A 21,449-nucleotide genomic window follows, 5' to 3' on the forward strand; every position below is an offset into this window, starting at 1 on the left:
TCGTTCAGGGTCGTATCATACTTATATAGGAGCGTTTCTGCTCCATTTTCGTGACCGGAGCTGGTGCTTTTGTATTCTTGGTACTTAGTCGGGGAAGTGAAATACTACACAAAACCGTTCTCAAACGTGAAAAATTTACAGTTTTACTGTAACGTAGTAATAAAAAGCGATTAAAGTGCTCTAAAATGCCGAGTACTCACTTTGATTCCAATTTCCGACTAATTCCACTCAAAATCCACCACCCCCAGGTCAGTGAAAATCTCCGGGTCAAAGCCTCTCCAGAGGTGGCAAAAATGAAAAACAAAAAACTCTATTGCTGGAAACGGACTTACTCTGGCACTCTGTTTCACGTTGGTGGAAGCAATGTAAGTGTTGTTCTCTGTATTTTTTACATATTTTGCTTAATGAAATTTTATTTATTTTGCAGAAAAGAAATATTGTAACTACTAATTAGGCGATTGTGAGCTCCTTTGGAAATATCAGGTTTCTTCAAACTCACCCAGCAAAATAACTCCATGTAAGCTTAGCTAACAATATTATGTTTTAAATATTCTTAGAAAAGAAAATATGAACATCAAAGAAATTCCTATATAAAATCCATAATGCATTTCAATGATTTACGTAGAAATATCGTATAAACCTCTTAAGAATGTCTTAAAAATTTCATAAGTACCACTTTTGAAATTCGATAGGAACTGAATGGCCAATTTTCCTTTCAGTAATAAGTAAAACTTACGATTTCCATATGGGAAACTTGTGGCGTAAATATGCAACATTTTGATTGATTTTCCACGCAACGTGACATTTGAATCGGTTCAAAACATTTAACAATCAGACAGCATATAACCGATAGCCGATGAGCGCGAATGTCTCATATTATGCTGTCAAATCCAGTTTATTCCTGATTGAAATCGTTGAGAACATATCGTAGCCGATGTGAATACCAATTGTTTTGAATCTTTTTGACTGTTACGTTTAGGTGGGACGTAGTTTTTAAACTTTTATATCAGCAATACTGTTTTGAAATGCCACCGAATATAGCGGCGGCTGTTATCAAGCTGGGTCAACAGAAGAAAACTGACGAGTTGAAGGAGGTTCTGGAAAGGATACCAAATAAGGAGGTATGGAAACGAAGCAGTATAATGGTATACATTATAATCTCACGGAGTTTTTAACCCCATAGCTAACCAACCTGGTGGCATCCAATATTAAAACTGCCGACGGTTTTACACTATGGCACTTTGTACTGATTGGCTTGGCGCACTCAAGCAAGTGCAAGGAGAAACGATTTCAAGTTACGCTGGCCGTTCTTAATCAATTGAATCGAACCGAGCTGAGCACGAAGGCAGTATTCGACATCGTTTCTCGATTGGTACTGGATCTTCCAAAATTCAGTGCAGAACAGTTGGTGGAGATAATGGAGCATTGTGTGGAATCGATCCGAGCAGGAGATCCTAAGTGTATGGGTTGGAAGGATCTCTTTCCAGGCGTTCTTAAGCTGCTGCATGAACAAGTGGGAAAGTTTAGCGCGAACGGGTTTATTTTGTCTGGAAGCGAATACCGTAAAAAGGTGTTAGATGACTTATTCAAAATGAAAATTCAGAACAGTATACTGACGTCATTTACGGCTATGTTCCGCGAGGTGCCGTTGAGCAAAGAAGAGGCAACATTGGTAATCGGAAAGATTTGTGATGCCGTACGAGGTTTTGAACCTTTGGAGATACCAGCCTTATCGTTTCAGCTATTCCATGTATGCCTGAACTATTCAAGCTTGCTAGTACTTCCAATTTATGCATTGCAAAAATACTTCCACAAGCATTACTACAGGAAGGTAATGTCGAGTAACGGAGAAGACAGCACGGATATCGATAGCATTGGTAAGAAAATTATGCTTTAATAAGATAATATAATACTTGTTGTCTCTGCTACCTTTATAGAACCTGTTTCGGACAAAGAAATTCGAGAAGCGGAAGAGACGGTGCTTTACCACCTATCCAACGTCACTGAATTTCGTTTGGATGAGGCACAAGTAGTTGCAATGTTTAAACCATTCCAGAACTTGCCCGAATTTTTGTTGACTCCCTTTGTTATCAGTGCTCTGATTGCGATGAGCAAAATCAATCGTACACCAGATACCATGAAGGTTGTATCATCTCAAGTGATGTCCTTTTTGACAAAGTTGGTTGCTGAGAATGAAAATGAGAAGGAAATGTGCAACCAATCGGCGTGGTGTCGAGGACGAATCGAATCCGAAGATGTTCCAGACGTGGAAAGAGTGTTGGCCATTTTGACAGAACACAGTCAAGAAGGAATGGAAGTGGTTACTCCGGGGGTTATTCATTTCGTATTTGCCCTGTTGATTGCCAAAAAGCAATCAAAATTGCACACAATAGCTATTTTGTCTATGCAAAACTTTGTGAAAAAACGATTTATCTTTGGAAGTGGAATAGTAGGGAAGCTGAAGCAGTATTTGTTTGCCGAGCTGGACTCGCTTCAATATGCCGAATGTTTGATAACATTGAGTCTCACCAGCGCCTTGACTTTATCCGAGTGTAATTCAGCGATCAACTACATTTTGGAATACTTATTAATGGTAAATTTCGTCGTTATTGCGAAACCTTTTCATAATATTATTAATATATAACTTTCAGATCGACGGCATTCATTCGATGCGCATCATGGCATTCTTGTTCCCATTGATCCGAATTTCACACAGAATTCGAGACTCATTCATCGAAGTACTTCGAAAGGCAATGTACCACAGTGAAATACACACCCGAATGATGGGTGTTTTCGGTTTCTGTGCGCTGCTGAAGCAGCTCAAGAATAACAACTCCCGTCGGGCGGTTCTAGGTGGCTCTGCAGGTAATCTGACGCAGCTTTCGATCTCAGGAATGTCTTTGCTTTCCCAGTCTACGCTCGGCCGTGCAGATAATCCAGACATGCATTTTGACATGCTAACTTTGGAAATTTTGGGAATTCTTCGGCGGTATTACATCTGTGATTTCTGTAACAGGCTGTAACAACTATATTTGACTCACCCCTTTTTTCAGATGCTTTACACAAACGATCGAAATACGCGAGCTGCTTTACGACAGTCTTGGTCGAGCCGTTGAATTTAATAGTAAATTGCTTCCGCATGTGCTGCAGTTTATCGATTGGCATTTCTGTAGCTATTTCAGCGAGACGTTGGAGGGCGCACTCCAGATTGACTTTGAAAAGTGTGTTCGTTACAAGCAGGATAATTTGGAAGATGGTGATGGTGGCGATCCACTGCAGCAGCTGGAGATTTTCGACAATGTTGGCAAGCTGACGGCTTTTATGGTTCACTGTGTGACGTTGTCGGATCAGCATGATATTGCACACGATAATGAAGCCGTTAAGAAGCTGCTAAATGATGTGGTCAAGCAGATTGATACCATATCATTGGACAGCCTTGGGATCGTAGGTTCAGTTAGGACCAGCAATGTTCGGTGATCATTGAATTGATATGTATTTCTAGATTGGAACTCTTGATCCAAAAACTTGCAATATCGGATGTCAGTACCTGAACACAATCGAAGCTGGTATGGCTTATTGCATCTGGAATGCAAAGTCGGACAACGCTTACCTTCGTGATTTGTTGAAACTCTTTAAGCACTATCAGAGCTGCTACGACAAAATTAAGGTTCGGTCGCTTTTCGCGTTGCTATTAACACTACAGGTTTCTTTCACTTTCAGAAAATGGAGCCGAAAAAAGGAGGAAAGAAAGCCAACAATGAAACGATTGCTTTAACAGCGGGTGGTGGTGGTGGCAAGGGAGTGCCTTTTAAGCCGGAAAATATATGGGATCTGGCGACGGTGGAGCGTTTGTTGAAAATAGTATTTGAGTAAGTATAGAACTCTTTCTGAAATGCCGAGGTCAGATGTTACGATGAACAATTTTTAAATATCTGACTGAATCATTTTCGAAGAAGAAGTTTGTTTCAAAGTACTTTCAGTTTCTACTAGGACAAACCTAATATTTTTTAAATGTTTATGGGGTGACAATATTTTTTTTATTCTTTATGGGCAGAGATTCTTTTTGTGATACTTTAAAATGCCTTCACCTGTCTAGCTACTTAGCATAATAGTAATGAGAAAAATTGAGAATTTGTCTGATCCATATCGTAATACGAATATTGAATATTGTTGTAGGAAAAAGTATTTGCGAGTAAGGACTAACACTGCTAGTATGTTTACCGCAACCATTATTAGTCAATTGATCCGCTTCGAATCTAGAAGGCAAAAAGGAGCTTAGGTAGAGACAGAAGCAGATTCAATGCGAAACTTTCCACTATGGCGTAGACTCCAACAGGATAGTAGAATAATTTTCCAAAGAATTGGACAGACTAGATGACACGACATTACACGCTCTCTGATACAAACTTGTACCCAATAGTACGTATGTAGTTTTAGAACCAGTTTTCGACCATTCACACAACGTGGTCAATTCTGCTTGTCAGTAGGAAAGCTAGTTGTGGGTCGAGAATTAGTGCTCTTCCCCTACAAAGAAAATCTGGACGGCAAACTGTCTGTCTAATTTACTGAACACTTCGGGTCCCTAGTGCAATTTAGTACCCCTTCCTCGTTGAGCGCTAGAGAAGTTCTCCCGAAACCGAGCAAACCGACCAGGTATCAAGGTCAGTTTGGCGATTCCGGTGGAGCTATGGAGGTGCCCCGACGACCCGCGACTGGTGGTGTCTCGTCGCGGTCTGCTCATTCTAGACTCCGGCGTTGAAGCTAGCTTACGCCGAGGAAGAGTTCCTCGGCGAAAGAAGCTCTCTCGATAGCGATTCTTCTTTGGCTTTCGCTATATTTCTATCGGCCCAACCGGTAAGGTGCCCTTGTCGGTCCGACAATTCTGGGTGAAGCGTGACGTCCGGTTCACTGGCGCTCCGACGACATATCCGTCGCTTTGTCGCAGTCTTCTCGACTAGTCCCCGGCGGTGTATCTAGCCTACTCCTGCGAAGAGTTTCCCGGCGGTGATTGCTCTCCCGAAACCGTTGCTCGCTGTTCAACTCGCCATTTCCGCTGTAAGTCGGTCATGATTTGCGTCACCACTCTGTCCACCTGCATTCCACCTGTTTACGTCGCTTGTCATTCTGTAGACGAGATTATCCGCGTTTATGTCCGGTCCTCCAATTTCAAGCATCTCCCTGCACATCGTTTCGAACCTCGGATATTCGAAGATCACATGGTCCGGTGGCTCCTGTACACTCCGGGTACAACGTTGACGTTGCGTTCCCGAACCGATGAAGAGACTTTCTGTTACAGCAGTGACCCGACCGGAGCTGTGTCAGCTGGATGTTCACCTCTCCGTACTTTCCCACGTCGATAGGTTTGGGATGAGCCGGTAGGTCCACCTTCCCTTCTCCCTAATGTCCCATTCCTGCTGCCAACTCGTCATCGAATCGATTCTCCTCACATTTCTGGTATTTCTCCGATTATAGCACTCGATATCCTCGATGAGAGAGATTGAGATCGTCCCGGCGATAAGGTATACTGCCTCCGACGATATTGTTCTGTACATGCTCGCGTCTCGTCAACCGGAACGTCCTGTTCAGCTTTTCGCGATTCCGCTTGGTTTTCAGCGCCAGGGCGAGAACCCCATATCGCAGTATCGATAACGAAATACTAGATAGCAGACGTCTTGTGCTGCTTCTCGGACCGCCGACGTTTGGCATGAGCCTTGCTATTGCGTTAGTTACCTTCGCCGATTTTTCGCAAGCGTAGTCGACGTGGTTTGGTGAAGCTCATCCGGTCGTCGATTGTCACTCCCAATTGCTTCAGTACACACTTCGGTGCAATCATGTGCTCTCAGATGTCGATCTGCATTCGCTGAACCGCTTTGCAGTTGCTAACCAACAACACTTCCGTCTTGTGGTGAGTTATTTGCAGCTTGACCTCGTTCATCCAGTTTTCGATCGCGTCTATTGTCTCCGTCACCGACACCTCCATTTCTTCAAGTTTCGCACCCATCACCGTTAGTGACATGTCATCTGCGAAATCCACGAGTTTCCTGGGCAGTCGCAGTGTCAGGACCCCATCGTACATCCCGTTACAAATAGTTGGACCAGCATTCTGCTCTGGAAGTTGAGCAGCACTCTGCTCTGAAAGTAGCTCTTTAAGATTCGGTATTACTAGTCGTCGATCGTCATTTTGTACAGCGCTGCGGCGCTGTTAAATGCAATTTTCACATCTATCGTGACCACAGCGCAGTATCGATTTCCACGTCGCCTTCATTTAGATGCCTTTTCCGCACTCTCTAGCACTGTCTGAATTGCATCCATTGTTGATGCTCGTTTGCGGAATCCGAACTGTATCTTGGACAGCTCGCTCTCGCCCTCCGTGCAATACATTAGCCTTTTAATAATGATTGTTGCCAGGAGTTTCCGAGTGTATCCAGCAAACATATACGAGGCCGGATTGCCCATCGGCTTCCCTGCCTATGTACCTTTCCCATTTCGGGGAAGTTGTCTTCATCTAGGCAGACATCTGCAGCACCATCCTGAACATATCCGGGTATGCCACGATCGCATCTTTCAGTACCACGTTTGGTATTCCATCAGGGCCGGGGGCTTTCTTTGATTTCAGTCGCTTTGATGCTTCTGCGAGCTCGTCGTTAGTCACTTACTGATCGTCCGTGTTTGCTTCTTCTTCTTTGCCGTACGGTGTCGGTGGCCAGATAGTTGGATCGTGCTTCGGGAAGAGACCCTCAACGTTTATTTTCATTTTGGTCAACACAACTGAGTACGCGTCGCCACAGGGATGTGCATCTACTTCACAACACAGCTCCTTGTGGCAATCTGACTTGCTCAGCTTGATATCCCATTTTAAAGTGACCTTAGCTTCCCAAAACGCTGCCTTCGACCCCTCTCTATTTGGTTCCGATACTGCTCTCAGAGCTCGCCTTCTGGCTCAGAAACAAGCAGCGCGAAGCATAGTAAACGTCTTGTTCTACCAGTAAGCTGGACACCGTCTATTGCGTTGTTCCAGTTTTCGCGGCATTGTGGCATTACAAGGCTTCACAATCCTTGTTAGATCAGCCGCATCCACGTTCTCGGTCCCGCCTTTCGGTTGATGTTCCCCAACGAAGAGGTCTTTGTTGAAGGCTTTTGTCTTCCACTTTCATTCGCCGGTCATCCTTCTCCGTGCTGCAGCAGGGTTCCGTTGACCGATACGGTAGTGAATCGCCTGGTGGTCGCTATGCCATCTCCAATCCATGTTCACCGTCAATGAAGGACTACATAATGTGCTTCCTGTAGGATACACTCTCTTGTGTTAGTTACTCTACTGCTGCACTACACAGCCCAAGTATTGAAGTCACCACCAATGACTCCCGTTTTTCGACTGATCAACTGCTCGATTAACTGCTTCAGCATTAGGCTGAAGTACTCCATTGTCCACCGTGAAGTAGCGTAACAGCTGCACACGAAGACGCCGTTGATTTTGGCGATCACGAATCCTTCGTATGGGCGTTCTACCACTTCTTGAATGAGGAATCTGTCCGTAACTTGTATCACAGCCGTTCCCGATCTATCCGGCACCCAATTACCGTTATCAGGGGGGACTTGATATGGCTCTGCAATCAAAGCAACGTCACACATAGTTTCTATCGTATACTGTAAGAACAGTTGCTGTGCGGTGCCACAGTGATTCAGATTAATCTGGGTTATCTCCATTACCGTTGGTCTGCAGTCGCCCTCTTGTAGGCAGGGCATTAAAAGCCATCCGTCTGATGGTCGTTTACATCCGTTGGAGTGCAAAGCAAGCACTTCGGTACTCGCGAGATGGCCTGTCTCCCCGCCTTTCCAGCACATCGCGGATCTAAGTCTTTGTAAGTCCCTGTCAATGTCCAAAGCCCTAACACTTGAAGCGTTTCTCCGCTTGTTTATTCACTCGTAGAGCGGTTCACAATGGGCATCTCGACTAACCGTAACTTTGGAGGTAGGCAGCGCCTTGTCGGCAGCGGTTATCGATAAACGAATCATCGCTGTCTGAGTTCCTCCGCATCCCTTCTTTCACCGGATCGTCATGTGCACCTCGTCCAGGTTACACTGCTGCTTCAGTGCACCTCTCAGCTCGTCTTCGGTCGTGATCTCATCAAGGTCCTTGCACACAATCACCATCTCCGAGTTTAAGTCTTTAACGTCCGCCTTTTCACCCATTGATTTGGTAATAGTCTCCTGCAAGGTCGAGCTGTTAATTGTTAACGCCTGATTCTTACCCCGTTTCCCCCCTTAGCTCCTTGTATTCTCTGACCTGCTTGAGCAGCGCTGCATAGGTCATCGCGTCGTTGGCTTTGACGGGCATGGCATCTCCCTTTGGCGCCTTCTGACGAGCCAGAGGTTATCCTTTCTTCTTCTGCTCCCTTTTCACTCTTTCTTTCGCTTTTGCTGTTTCCCGTGTTTCTCAGTCCGACCTAAAACGAAACTCCAGCTTTCTATCAGTTGGGTGACGTCCTTTCCTTCGGCAACGACAGCGTTCTCGAGCGACTGCCTCTAGGGCCCGCCTGGTCTTCCGGCTCCTGGCGAGGTTCTTGTCCTCTTTGGACTCACGGAAACTGGCATGTTCTTCACTCCAATCAGCTTCTCCTTCCCCTAGTTCGGAGGGACTAGGTAAATAGTAGCCTTCACCGACGCGAATGCTCGTTCAGTTACATCAGTCCTCCGATTGATACTAATCGGCGACAGGTTTTCAGTGGTCTTGCGTGGCTTAATTTTTGTCGGTTGTCACGGTAAAGATAGACACGTCTACCTTTATCAGGACACATGTTAGTGAACTCGGGTGATTCGTAGTTATTCTGCCTAAGCTCGACCCTCATTAACAGAAGACAAAGATTAAGCCCCGTACGATATTAAGCCTGTTGTAATGATCCTGCCACTATGGCTCTAAGTTTCATAACTTTCCCTGCCCAGTAATCTCTAGCTAATTTCTTATTTTCTTTTTTTTTGGGTTTTGGGCAGCTATCTGCCTACGTAGTCACTTCTTATGATTCCATGGTTATCTATGCAAGCAGAGAGGTCATGCAAGGGTTGATAGTATCCTTCATGGGGAGGGAATGATCCAACCGAACCTAGCCACCACCAACTAAATGGTGACGATTTTTGAACGCACCTGTCGACGTCATCCTTCCTAACTCAGGGAGTAGAACAGCACGCCTGTCAGCCCAAAGTCGCCGTCTAATTCGTGATTCGTATCCTGTTTGTTGACGTTCGCCATGGCCAGTTAACCCTGTCGATGTGGAATGAGAATGGGAAGTGTAAAACGCATTTGCGATGAACATTTGTCTGAAATAATTACCAAACATTCAGTTTAATGCAATGCACTATCAAAACAATACATAGCCGCTTGTGGGGAGAATTGACAAGGAATTATTTGCGAATTTTATTAGGTATTAGGAATCTAGATTTGAATTTCTCATGACGCGAAGCAATCAATATAAATCCTATTCCAATTCAGCAAAATGGAATAATAATATATTATTTTATAATTAATATTGGAACGAGCTCACCGGTAATGAATACGGACCGAAGCTGATGCAGAACCTGACACGCTCGTCACTTCTGTCCCCTTTTTGGCGCTGACGACATCGATTGTAGATCGCACGTGATCTATCGGTGACCTTGAGTTTACTTATAAACACAGACTAACAGACATAACACTATGAGGGAATTCCCTCAAAAAATATCGATCCAGCAATCTAGCTCCACCTTTTATTCACAGTCCCAAACACTCATTTGCTGGTGGGTTACCTTGGCTTGGGAGCACTAGTGATCTCTCCCCCATATGATTGTTCATATGTCAGTGGCGCCATAATTTCAAATGCGGCCACAGTCCCAACTACAAATATACTTAAAATGACTGTTAAAGCGGGCGAAGCATTGTTTACGAGTGTTATGTCCGTTAGTCTGTGTTACAAACTCCAGACACAAATCCACATGTTCGAGTGAGGAACAAAGAACCATGCTTGTTCCACTTGTTTCAGTGTTTTCACTCAAAATACGCGTTCTTGAAAGTGCGGAAAAGCTCACGTCAAACGTAAAATGTCGTAGTTAAAGGTGCTACACCTGGTGCTTATTTTTTGATTGGCGAAGCGTCAATTGAACAGATTTGCCAATTTTTCGTACCACTCTGGGGAGTATTTCGGAAGACAATTTTCGCTTTTCTTCGAACTGGGTACATTTGTTGCACTATTCTTTCGGTTTTTGTTTGAAAAGTTGAAAGAAAGGCCCCGCATCGGAAGACGACGGCCCGTAGTGCGGGGAAAAGATTTCCACCGTTTTGTGTCCAATGTTGGGTATGAAAAGTTGTTTAGGTCACTCGCATCAAAATCCAACGAGGAAATTTCTGGAAAGGTAATGCGAGCTTGAGTTTACCGGGTGGCGGAATCCAAATTCGTCAAGATTTGATAGATTTTGCAGATAGCTGAAAAAAGTTACTTAGAAAAAATCGACTGTTCGCACTGAAGAATGGCCTACTATTCTTGCTAACGAGAGAAAGAATATCAAATCAAAACTCTTTATGCGATTACAATGGTCGCCCTAAAAACGGCAGGTTTGTTTTTTTTCGGCATCGCTCCGCTTGCCAACAAAGAACATAGTTCTTTCCGGCCTTCTTTGGAAGCAGAATTGTATGGATGTTAGGCAGCACACCATCTTGGGCAATGGTTACGCCGGAGACCAATTTGTTCAGCTCTTCGTCATTTCGAATGGCCAGCTTCAGCTGACGTGGGATAATCCCGGTGCTTTTGTTTCCACGGGCTGTGTTTCCTGTCACCTTCAATATTTCGGCGGCGAGATATTCCGCTACGGACACCAACTAGACGGATACTCCGGTACTGATAGGCTCGGTCTAGTAGCCCTTTCTCGACATACGATGGCTTTGATCGTCAGGAAACTGCAGACCGGCTCGAAACGAGCGAGATTTTTGCGATCCCTTCAACTTTATTCCTTTGCCGCATCCAGACATAGTGAGCGTATGTGTTGTTTAACCAGCACTAATATAACACACGAATGATGCCGCACTCGCATGCCACCTCCGGTTTTGCACTTGGTGCAGTTTACGTTCAAAGTCTGGACATCGAATGAAATCAGTTTATGTACTTCCATCGTCAAAGAGGTGGAACAAAAACTGTTCAAGATTTGTGGCTCGGTGCATGTAATTAATGTGTAGCCCCTGACTGCTCGGGGTATAGCATCTAAATTCGGGAAAGGTCAATAAGGGCTTGTAAACCTTCTCACCAGTAGGTACGCACCAGGAGAGTAATTACTCATCAAGCGGGAGCTTCCACACGTTTACCCAGTTAGTAGAAATCAATCAGAAATAGAACTGCCAACCAAATCTCACAACTAGGGATGCTCAAAAGCTGCGCTTTTCAATGTTTTCTGAACGACAACCAGGGCGAGGCCTTAACACTCCTTTCGAGTCCGGAATTAGCGAACAAGAGACACGTGGAACAAGTACGATCAAAATGGCTACTAGTTGTAATAGACCTACTTTCATGCCTTTACAATTTATTACGACTACAGGGCCATTTAACACTGACGTCACAGGCTATACTTACGGTATCATGATTAACTGGGTTCCGTTGAAGGCTCCGTCTACCGATTCCTCGGCCCACTATGTCGAAGACTGGTGCAAACTGGCATCATGGAAATCCGCCGACTGGTCGTTACTGCTACCACTGTTTACTGTTCGCCTTCTCTGCGTCGGCTCGGCACGTCGCCTGTGGAATGAGGCCACCACGATATGGTGCGCTAGTAGATGTGTCTGTGTGCCTTCTCGGCTAATCACCTGCGGGCTGAAGACACCACGATATGGTGCGTTAATCGGCTTCTCCACTGGTATGCTCAATGTTCGCCTTCGCTGCGCCTTCTCGGCTAATTCGGACGCAGTAGCTTTCCTGTAATTTTCTGTTCGGGACCTTTCGGACGAAGCAAGTTGGAGTGAAGTGATCGGGAAGTGCTTTTATTCTCCTCTTGGCCGTCGGGTCACGTGTAGTTGATATGAGAAAGAGGTGGTGTCTGGAAATGGTTCCAGACCCGACAAAAAAGGTCCGCTGGACCTTTATATGTTTGATTTTCTGGCACTAATCCGTACTAGCTATAATGTTTACCACATATTCCGCTTTAATCGTTTAACGCTTACTAATCTTTACCACTAGCGCATTATCTTTTCTTCTTCCGCGCCCCTTTCTAACTATCTCCTACAGAGTCGTAACCACTTCACATCGCACAACTTTACTTCAATTTGAACCGGAATATTTAACCAGCGACGCGCAGTTCTACTCCCTTGCGTTGTCCAGAACAGAAAAGAAAGAAAAACGCGATACTCCGAGCTAATATGCGAATGTTGTGAGAAGGAGGCCGAAACGAAGCCGAATCATCCCGAATTGTGACATTTCTCCCGTTTTACTGGCACCCCTCTTTCCTGTTGACCTATTTATTAACTGGCTACCAACCTCGAAGTCGGGAGTGTTATTTTTTTCCCAGCTCAAACCGCTGTGAAAAAACCGTAGTGAGTACCTGACTGGCTACGGGTAGTCCCTCTAGGTGTGGGTGAGTCCCTTACACTCGATTGGTATTCAAGGGATAAAAGGGGTAAAACGCATCTTGTGGCAAAGTCATCAAGACCACAAACTGGAACCAAGGGTTACAAATGGGAACCAATCAGGAATGAGCTTCAGTCAAACGATTTAAAATCGAGGTGTCACGTGTGTGAAGAAAATGATTTTCAAATTCAATTCTTGGTTGATAGTTTGATAGCGTTGATAAGTTCTATTTTATTTTCCAAAGAAAATGTTCTGTGGGTGGGAGATTTTTGCTCCAATTCTAATTCCATCCTTCTCTCCTGGTGTTGAAATCTAGTCTCCGGTCATCCAACAAGGTTGACTAATAGAAACCGAATAAAATCACAATTCTTTTTGTTCAAGATTTGCGACTTGGTGCATGAAATTAGCGCTAATCAATCACGAACTGGCTTCGGTCGGGTGTTTTAAAATCCGGTTTTTGATTGTGTATGCTTTTTTGTAACCATCAGGATTGAAAATAACTGCCTTAGTAGTAGGCAAACACACAAACTGATTCATCCACCAGCCATATTCAGCCCACAAATATTTTCTTCTCGGTATCATACAGCCCTTCGATGAGACTCTGTATACTCTAAACAGCTCAACACGAATGATAATGAAACAAATCAGTAGCGGACCTATATGTACAACTTTTCATCATTGAAGTGTTCGGTTGGTGCACCATATTGACGGCTCTGATCGAGATGAGCTGAAAATTTTCACCATTTCCGAGCAATTTTCGAAAAAATTTCCGGAGCAGTTTTCCGTTATTAATGCATGTCATGCATATTCCAAAATTTAATACTACATTGTTGAACATATTTTCGACGAAATGGCGAAGAAATTGATTCAATTCATGCAGTACGGCATATGATATAATCGTTCCAAACCTTTCACGAACGTCAAAAATCATGACAAAAATATAACAATTTTCCCCCATTCCAAAATAAAGATGTGTTGGCATATAATTTTTAAAAAAAATATTTATAACGGCCTAATATGATCCCGAACACCAAGCGAGCTTCGATCGGGACGTGAAAAACAAGAGAGAATTAAATGACCCCCCTGACGCTGTTTGCCAACAGACCTCGCGAAAAAAGGTCTCCGCTCGCAATAAAAAGTTGCGCGCACGAGATCCAATTAATTAATTCTTTTTATTTTACATGTATTGCAAACGTATGAAAGATCCACGGCTCCGTTAAGCTACCGCTATGAGCCGTGTCAAATAAATGAATTAAAAAAAACGGCCTAATATAAATTTTCATTTCAGTGATTCAACCACCCACGGAACGGAACAGGACGTAGAAGGGCTCCGATCGAATCGTGACTTTTCCCTGTTCGTACTGAAGGTGACTTCGGAAAAGTTGGAAGCCCTTCGACATGCTCCGGAATATTGGCAAATCAAGCATAGCAAACGCATTTTTACCCATCTCTGTGAATGTGGGAAAATTATATACGATCGGTGCGTGAAGCAGACCAACCAGCTGTGCGGAAATGGCAACGTACAAGTAGCTCTCGGTGCAGGAGAGTGCTTCCGGCAAGCGCTACTTACTGGTTTGGCGGTCTACGAAAGAAAATTTACGGAATTTCTGCGATTGATCAGTTGTTCGCTGGGATCGAACTTCAAGGCAGAATTACTGGAAAAATTACATGAGATTGTTGATAAATACTTTGAGGATGGAGCGGAATCTGAAACAGCTGGAGAAAAGACGGTTTGTACTTTGTTCATTTGTTTGGACATTTTATATCAATCGAACGTATTCAAAAACGATCTGCTAAATGCGGCTTACATATGGCTGCAAAATTTCTGCACAAATACAAAGCTTAAGTTGAAATCTTTGGGCATCGTTCATAGAATTTTGTTTGACTTGCGTATGAAAACACAAACTGGTGCATATTTCGATACGATATCGATGCTCGTTGAGAAGAAATTCGGACAAATTGAGGAAGATGAACTTATTCCGAATTTTACCTTAAAATCGATTAGCTCGATAACGGTGGAATCTACTTTGATAGCATTATGCAATGTTTTGAAGCAACAACTGGATAATGTTGAGCACTTCATTCTGCGAACAAACAGCATATTGGGTCGTTTGAAGATATACGGACACGGTGATAATGATGAATGTAAGAGCTAACTGTCAGCATAAACTTAATAAAAATAATTACTGTTTCCTGTTTGGTTTCAGATTTACACCAACTCAAATCCATCGAAAGGTCCATGTGCTCTCAGCTTGTTCACATAATGACGGCTGCTACACATTTGGCTAACACTCAGCTACCGCTTGGAACCTGCATGGATTCACTTTTGAAACTTTTAATTAGTGTTTATTCATGCCTGTCAAATCTTACCAAACACTTCCTCGTCAGGCATCCGATTGCAGCTGTTTCTCACGAATCAACCAAGTAGGTATCAACCTAAGGCATAATAGAACAATAATCTGATTAGGGATACATTTTCTCGTAGGTTTAACCTAGTTATCAAGTCTTCTAAACCGTTGGCTGTCAGAATTTATGGTCTGTTTCCATTCATCGAAGAAAATATCCTTGGTCAAGCAGAGCAAATAGACGAGGACGAAGAACTGGGGGAATATTCCAAGTCTAAATCCACAAACAATGCTAAGCGAAACAGGGAAAAGGTTCTCCGTCAAACAAAACTCATCCCGAAAGTGGTATTTCGCATTGAAACATTCAATAAATTCGTTCTACTGCTAAGTAAAAAGACGAAGAAAGATCTAACTTATCTGCTACATTTGGGAACGGTGCGAGATTTTCGTATCAAGGAACCCGCACTGATAGAGGCAATAAAGAAGGCCTGCGACGGCAGACAGGATGAGACCAGTTCTGAATTTGGTGATTTAGCAGATTTGGATACGTGCCACGAGGAATATATTGAACCACTCACCAGACCAACCTCATCGTCGCTCGATGGGGCTCTATCCGTAGGTGTGGAAGAAAGTCAACTGGATGAACAGGAATCGAACACAGAATTGTCGGACGTTGGCAATGAGAATTTGGCTTTGAAAAATCTTGCACTACTGAACGAGAAGAGCAAACGTAGATCAAATAAAAAGCGGGCCGGTACGAATGATGGAGATGTGGAAAACATTGCAGCTGGAGTTGTTTCCGAGGCTAAAAAGCGAAAGGTAATCAAAAAGAAGGGTGTCTCACCAAAGATTAATAAGAAGGCTTTGGAAACGGCTAATGAAGCGGTAGCGGCAGCTGTTACAACGTCTAAGACATTGGGTCCAGGGAGACGAGGATCGAAGGGATTGAAAAAGTAAGTGTAAAACACAAAGGGGACTTAACATGTAAATAAAAGTGGTTCAAAATTCACAAAATTATTAATATGCTCTAATTTCTTAGCAATTGTAATAGGATACTCTATAGATGACATCAACCAATTGACCAATCCAGCCAAAACTGCAGTGACTGAACATTTTGTTTTTAAATATATTTGACACGGCTCAATGCGTTAGCACAACTGAGCCGTGGATCTTTCGTGTTTTCACAATTTGTAAAAACAGGAAGAAATTATCATTACAGCCTGTTCGTCGGGTCGTGTTGACGCATCTTACTGCTGCGTGTTGAGATCCTCTTCCTTGGTGGTGAAATATTAGGTGCGTTTTTTCCGCACCGTGGGGGTCATTCGGTCCGTCTTCTCTCTCGTTTTCGTTTATGTCCATGTCGTCATCGGTACTGCATTCATGTTGCTCACGGTCGGATGTTCTTATTTGTTGTTTGTGCTTACGGGTCGCTATTGTAAATCCTTCTTCATCGGTATTTGATTCCTTATTGGTGGTGTTGGTTTGGAAACATTTGCTGTAATTGTTGTTACTTCGATGTTGGTAGTGGTACTTGGCTCAATCGTTGTTGAGCTGGTGTTTGTGCATGCCCGGTCCGCAGTCGTTGGTTTACCAACCGGTTGTGGTTTAGCATACGAAGACTGTCGGCCCTATTCTGCGCGGCGTGTGACGTGAGATGACTAATCTCACCTCACTCTACGTGACTTTTCTCACCCAATTCTGAAGAGTCACTTCAGGTGACGTGAGACGTCCATTTAACTGCAATGGGGAATCTCACCTCACCCGAGTCGACTCTCAGAATCGGGTGAAAAAAGTCACGTAAAGTGAGGTGAGTTTAGTCGTCTCACGTCACAGGCCGCGCAGAATAGGGCCGTGTATACCGGCTTTGGTCGTATCACGTGGAATTTCCTTTGCAGTCTCTGCACAAGGTTTTCCGTGGTGTAGCGGCTGATCGCAATATTGGATCGCAGGAATCTGCCCTGGATACGTGACTAGTGTTCGTTGAGAATGTGTAATACCTTGAGGTCATTTGCCTGAGAAGCTCAAGTAATAAGGAATAGGTTTTGTCGGACGCATTCTCACCACACGAAGGCCGTTGCGGAGTCCTGGAAAGAAGTTCCTCCAAGTATCTTCCGTAATACTACTCACTACTCCGTATTTTGACATGATTTTTTTTTTGTTAACGGAGGAACTAGTACGTGGTGCCAGGTCATGTATCTTTATTTCAATACTGTCAACATCTATATATGTTGGGATATTGTATAAAATGTCATTACATTCGACGACGTGTTTCATGTTGTTCTGGGAAGCGAATGATGTTGCTTGTCTAATGTTTATGAACATAATCAGTACCACATGACGTAAATGGTGGAATTGCACCGCATTAACTTCTACTACGTTGTTCACCTTCAACAATTGCTCCACTTCACGAATTGACGGTCTTGCCGGACTTTTCGAGAAATCAACAGGAAAACAGTTTGCCCGCAATGGGATATACTCTTGGTTTGTATTGTCACTCATTATTCACGTTTCACGCACTAGGTAGAAGGAATAAATTTTTGCCTAATAGAACAAGCAAATAGAACAGGCGACGCGCGGGTAAATTTGATTACTTGCCCTGCTACAGCAGCATAGTGATTGCTAGCGTCTGAACTGAGCGAGATGAGAAACCGAACCGTGACTAAACAGTTCAGTGAACAATTGTCGGGATTGCTTGGAGATTTGAATATTTTCCAACTTTTTGATTTTTTAGCAATTAAGTCGTGCTACAGTGATTTTGAACTTCTCAAGTGACCTAGTTCAGGTCCTAGAAGGTCGTCAAAACGGTGAGATAACATATTACTCACCTCTCCCAGTGAGGGACGCCGAATCGGAATAAATGCATGGTTCTGAACAAACGAATGATCCTCTCTCAAATCAGTAATCTTTTCAAGGTCGTTGAAATTTTTCTGAGATGAGAAAAATCTGAGGTCACGCCGGGAAGTAAAGCCGTTGGTCCCCGGTCCATGAGTTGATGGGTTGATATCTAGTCCAGATAGTGGGAGTCATCACCTCTCTGGAGTCGGCATTTGGCCTCATAGCGGAAATAGGCTGACGGAAAATAACCAGAACTAGAAGAAGTCCAAGGTCGCCCCGATGGGGACTCAAACCATCGCACGCCTCTAGCTATGCGCAGCTCATCTTCTGTTCAGACTTCTGAGACAAGAAATCACCGCCACCACATATCTGTAGACCGATTTTTACTTCGTCCTGAACTGGATATTCACTTCTTGATCGTCATGGAAGACGTTTGTAGCCAACCGAGTGGCTGAAATCCAAGACCTAACGTTTCCTGCCGTTTGGAATCATGTCCCATCAGAACACAATCCCGCTGAACTTGTTTCTCGAGGAATGGACCTCGATGAACTCCTCGCCAGTGCACTGTAGTAGAACGGACCGCAGTGGCTGAAACCAATACTCTCTAGCCAGCGAAGTGTGTCGTCGTAGCGAAGCCAACCTCAGACCAACCGGAGATCCGACAGGCTATTGCCCTTCTGGTTGGTAGTGAAGAACCGGCAGATATCGTCGATCGGTATTCCAATCTCCGTCAGCTACTGCGTATTGGCACACTTCTTCGACATTTCACCGATAACCGCAACAATCGCCAACCAATTCCTGTCGGCCCGTTGACGGCTCTTGACATTAACCGCACTCTGCTCACTCTTGTCCGTCGCTTATGACAGCAGTACTCTGCCAAAGAAATACGCCAACTTGCAACCGTCGGAAAAGGTCACCGCAAATCCAACGGTATCGGTATCTACACTCGACACTCATGGACGGCCTTATTCGGGCAGGTGTCCGGTTTCACAATGCTGGAATACCAGTCGGCGATAGACATTAAATCGTTCTCCTCCAATTATACACGCAGAAAAAATAGCATATTTAAACCAAAAATATGTGTTATTGAATCCAATCATTTATTGTTTATCACTTTAACAAACAAACTTATTGGTTTGAAAATATTTTTTTATGTTGTTCTAATAAAAAATATTTTTGCTTTCAATAAATACATTTTTAGTATCAATAATTTTCTTTTAATTTCAATAAAATAATTATTGAAAAACGGAACGATAATTTTGTTTTATTGAAACAATAAATAAATTTTATTGAATTCAATAAATAATTTTATTGTCTCCCGACCAATAATTTAGCTTATTGAATTTAATGCATAATTTTATTGAACCTACAAATCTTTTTTCTGCGTGTTGTCTCACTGAGATGATCGCCACGAGAGTACACCACAAGCTGCTTCATACCGGTCCCAACTTACTGCCCTCCTCGCTGCGCCAGATATACTGGCTTCTCGGCGGACGAAACTTAGTTCCCACTGTTGTACACCGCGTGTTCGGGTCAGCCAAGCGTACCCGTTCCAGAATGTTGGCTTTGATTTGGCTGATCCAGCGTACGTGAGTACGTCATTCTGAAATAAGCGATCGTCATTCTTCAATGCTTACATCACCCTCTATGTATGTATGGCTACCAAAGCATTTGGATCTCGTGTCAAATCTGACCACCAGCACATTCATTGCCCAACCTGCGAAGATTCGTTGGTCGTAGAGAATATCTACTGCGACAACGCCACGAACTTCGTTGGAGCACAGCGAGAATTAAACGAACTCCGGAAACTTTTTCGAATCTCCAAGGCCACCAAGATGCTGTAGTAAACGAATGCACAGACAACGGAATACAGTTCCAGTTCATCCCATCTCACTCTCCCACATTCGGTGGAATCTGGGAAGCCTGCGTGAAGTCCGTGAAGACCCTGCTTCGCCAAATCCTAGCTCACCTAACCGAATCCGAGCCGCAATTGGCTCAGGTCGAGTCAATACTAAACTATCGCCCAATCACGCCGTTGCCGAACAAACCTTCAGATACTGCAGGATATTTCCTAATTGGTCGTCCCCTGAATGCGACACCTGATCCAGATGCCGCGAAGTTTCTAAATCCAGATTGTTTTGATGGTAAAGAGCACAACAGCTAATTCAGCACTTCTGGGCTCGTTGGTACAAGCAATATCTTGTCACCCTGCAAATTCGCTACCGCTGAACAGAAGCTATGGACAACCTAGCTGCTGGTTCCATCGTCACTCTTAAAGACAAGGAAACAGCACCGTTGAAATGGCCCCTGCGCCCGTGCTCTACGTTCATCCCGGCCCTGATGGCCTTGTTTGTGTCCGCACTGTGAAGTCAACCTTCGGCATAGTTCAACGCGCAATTCCGAAGCTTTACTTACTTCCAGATGAAGTCGCGCCATGCAGCGTAGCACCGAGTCCCTCGCCGACTAGTATTCCTACGTCAACATCGCCAAACGAAGGCCTCAAGAAAGAGCCGCCAGACGAGATCCTGACCCTTGCTCAGGGAACAGAGTCGCCGGACGAGCTGCTGGAACCTACTCGGGGAAAGGGGTCGCCAGACGATACCCTGTCCCAAGCTAGGGGAAAGTTTCGCCGTGTGGGTTCCTAAAACCTTCGGTTGGGACTTGACTCAAGTTTATTGCCCCATTCTAATTTTCGAAGCCAGCGAAGAAATCAGGAGTAAGGAGGCCTGTACCGAGGCAAGATGGATCCATATCTCCTTAGCCAATCACCGTAAAAAATCTCGAACTTCCGCCGCCCATTGAATTCATTGTTCATTGCACAGTGGTCCGAATCCACAATGCAGGAAGACAAAAATGTTTGTAGCTAAACCTTATATTTTAGAGCTACAATGTCTTCAGGACAAATAATCAGTATTAAATAGGCCATCTCCAGATGTAGATGGTATTAGGGTGGCTCTTATTGTTAGGGTGTTTCAAAAATTATTTTCTGAAATAGCATCCAAATCGGTTTTAAATGCCTTCAACCATCTCGTGTAAGTGAATTGATAGTTTTTGAAATTTCTCATGATTAAGATGTGCGATTTCGTAAAATTGACTGGATCTATAGATGAGTTCTGTAATTGATGCACTCGAAATCGGTTGACTCTTAGTGTATCCAAATGTTCAGTAATTTCTTTTACACCACGCAAAAAAATCAAATTTCGTGGAGTTACACTATCTCAGGTAAATCACTTGTGAAAGTGTCAGTTGTTAGGAACCTTGGTGTACTACTGGATACTAAATTGTCGTTCAGAGATCACTACTCCCACATTATTTCACAAGCCAATAGAAACCTTGGTTTTATCATAAGAGTAGCCAAAGCTTACTGACCCATACTGATTAAGAGCATTGTACTACTCTTCCTGTCCGCTTCATCCTGCAAGCTTCAGCTATCATCTGGTGCCCTTATGCTGGTATCTCAACTAACAAGATATTGCTTGTGGCACTAAAACTGGATTCTAACCGCACTGCGCACTTACCATTCTTCTTTTAAATTCTTCTCATAGACGGGCTAGTTCGACTGATTTGTCTATGAAAGTTCCATCTCTATCACTTGAAATACATGTGTTTTGACAGCTCGCACTTTTGACATCACTCTCACTTTGAAAGAGCGGAGTGCAGGTTGGTGGGAAGTGCGCAATTCAAGCTAGGTTTC

The 21,449-nt window shown here is 43.9% G+C and overlaps 1 protein-coding gene across 1 annotated transcript; it reads left to right on the top strand.

Annotated features, from left to right (window-relative positions):
- Window positions 1-858: 858 nt before the first annotated feature.
- Window positions 859-15,928, top strand: LOC131678738 (Fanconi anemia group I protein). Its single transcript, XM_058959022.1, has 10 exons — window positions 859-1,121; window positions 1,184-1,877; window positions 1,938-2,593; window positions 2,652-2,989; window positions 3,054-3,444; window positions 3,503-3,667; window positions 3,721-3,869; window positions 13,864-14,720; window positions 14,783-14,999; window positions 15,061-15,928. Exons 1-10 carry the CDS (start codon window positions 1,026-1,028, stop codon window positions 15,875-15,877), a joined length of 4,380 nt encoding a protein of 1,459 aa, XP_058815005.1. The 5' UTR covers window positions 859-1,025; the 3' UTR covers window positions 15,878-15,928.
- The last annotated feature ends 5,521 nt before the right edge of the window (window positions 15,929-21,449 follow it).

The sequence above is a fragment of the Topomyia yanbarensis genome, chromosome 2 (genome assembly GCF_030247195.1).
Source record: "Topomyia yanbarensis strain Yona2022 chromosome 2, ASM3024719v1, whole genome shotgun sequence".
Lineage (NCBI taxonomy): Eukaryota > Metazoa > Arthropoda > Insecta > Diptera > Culicidae > Topomyia > Topomyia yanbarensis.

What these genes read in the sequence shown, in the direction of transcription:
- LOC131678738 (XM_058959022.1), top strand. Translation starts at nt 1,026, where the DNA reads ATGCCACCGAATATAGCGGCGGCTGTTATCAAGCTGGGTCAACAGAAG. An exon ending in CACGGATATCGATAGCATTG is followed by an intron (nt 1,878 to 1,937) that starts GTAAGAAAATTA and finishes CTACCTTTATAG; the next exon opens with AACCTGTTTCGGACAAAGAA. An exon ending in TTTTGGAATACTTATTAATG is followed by an intron (nt 2,594 to 2,651) that starts GTAAATTTCGTC and finishes TATAACTTTCAG; the next exon opens with ATCGACGGCATTCATTCGAT.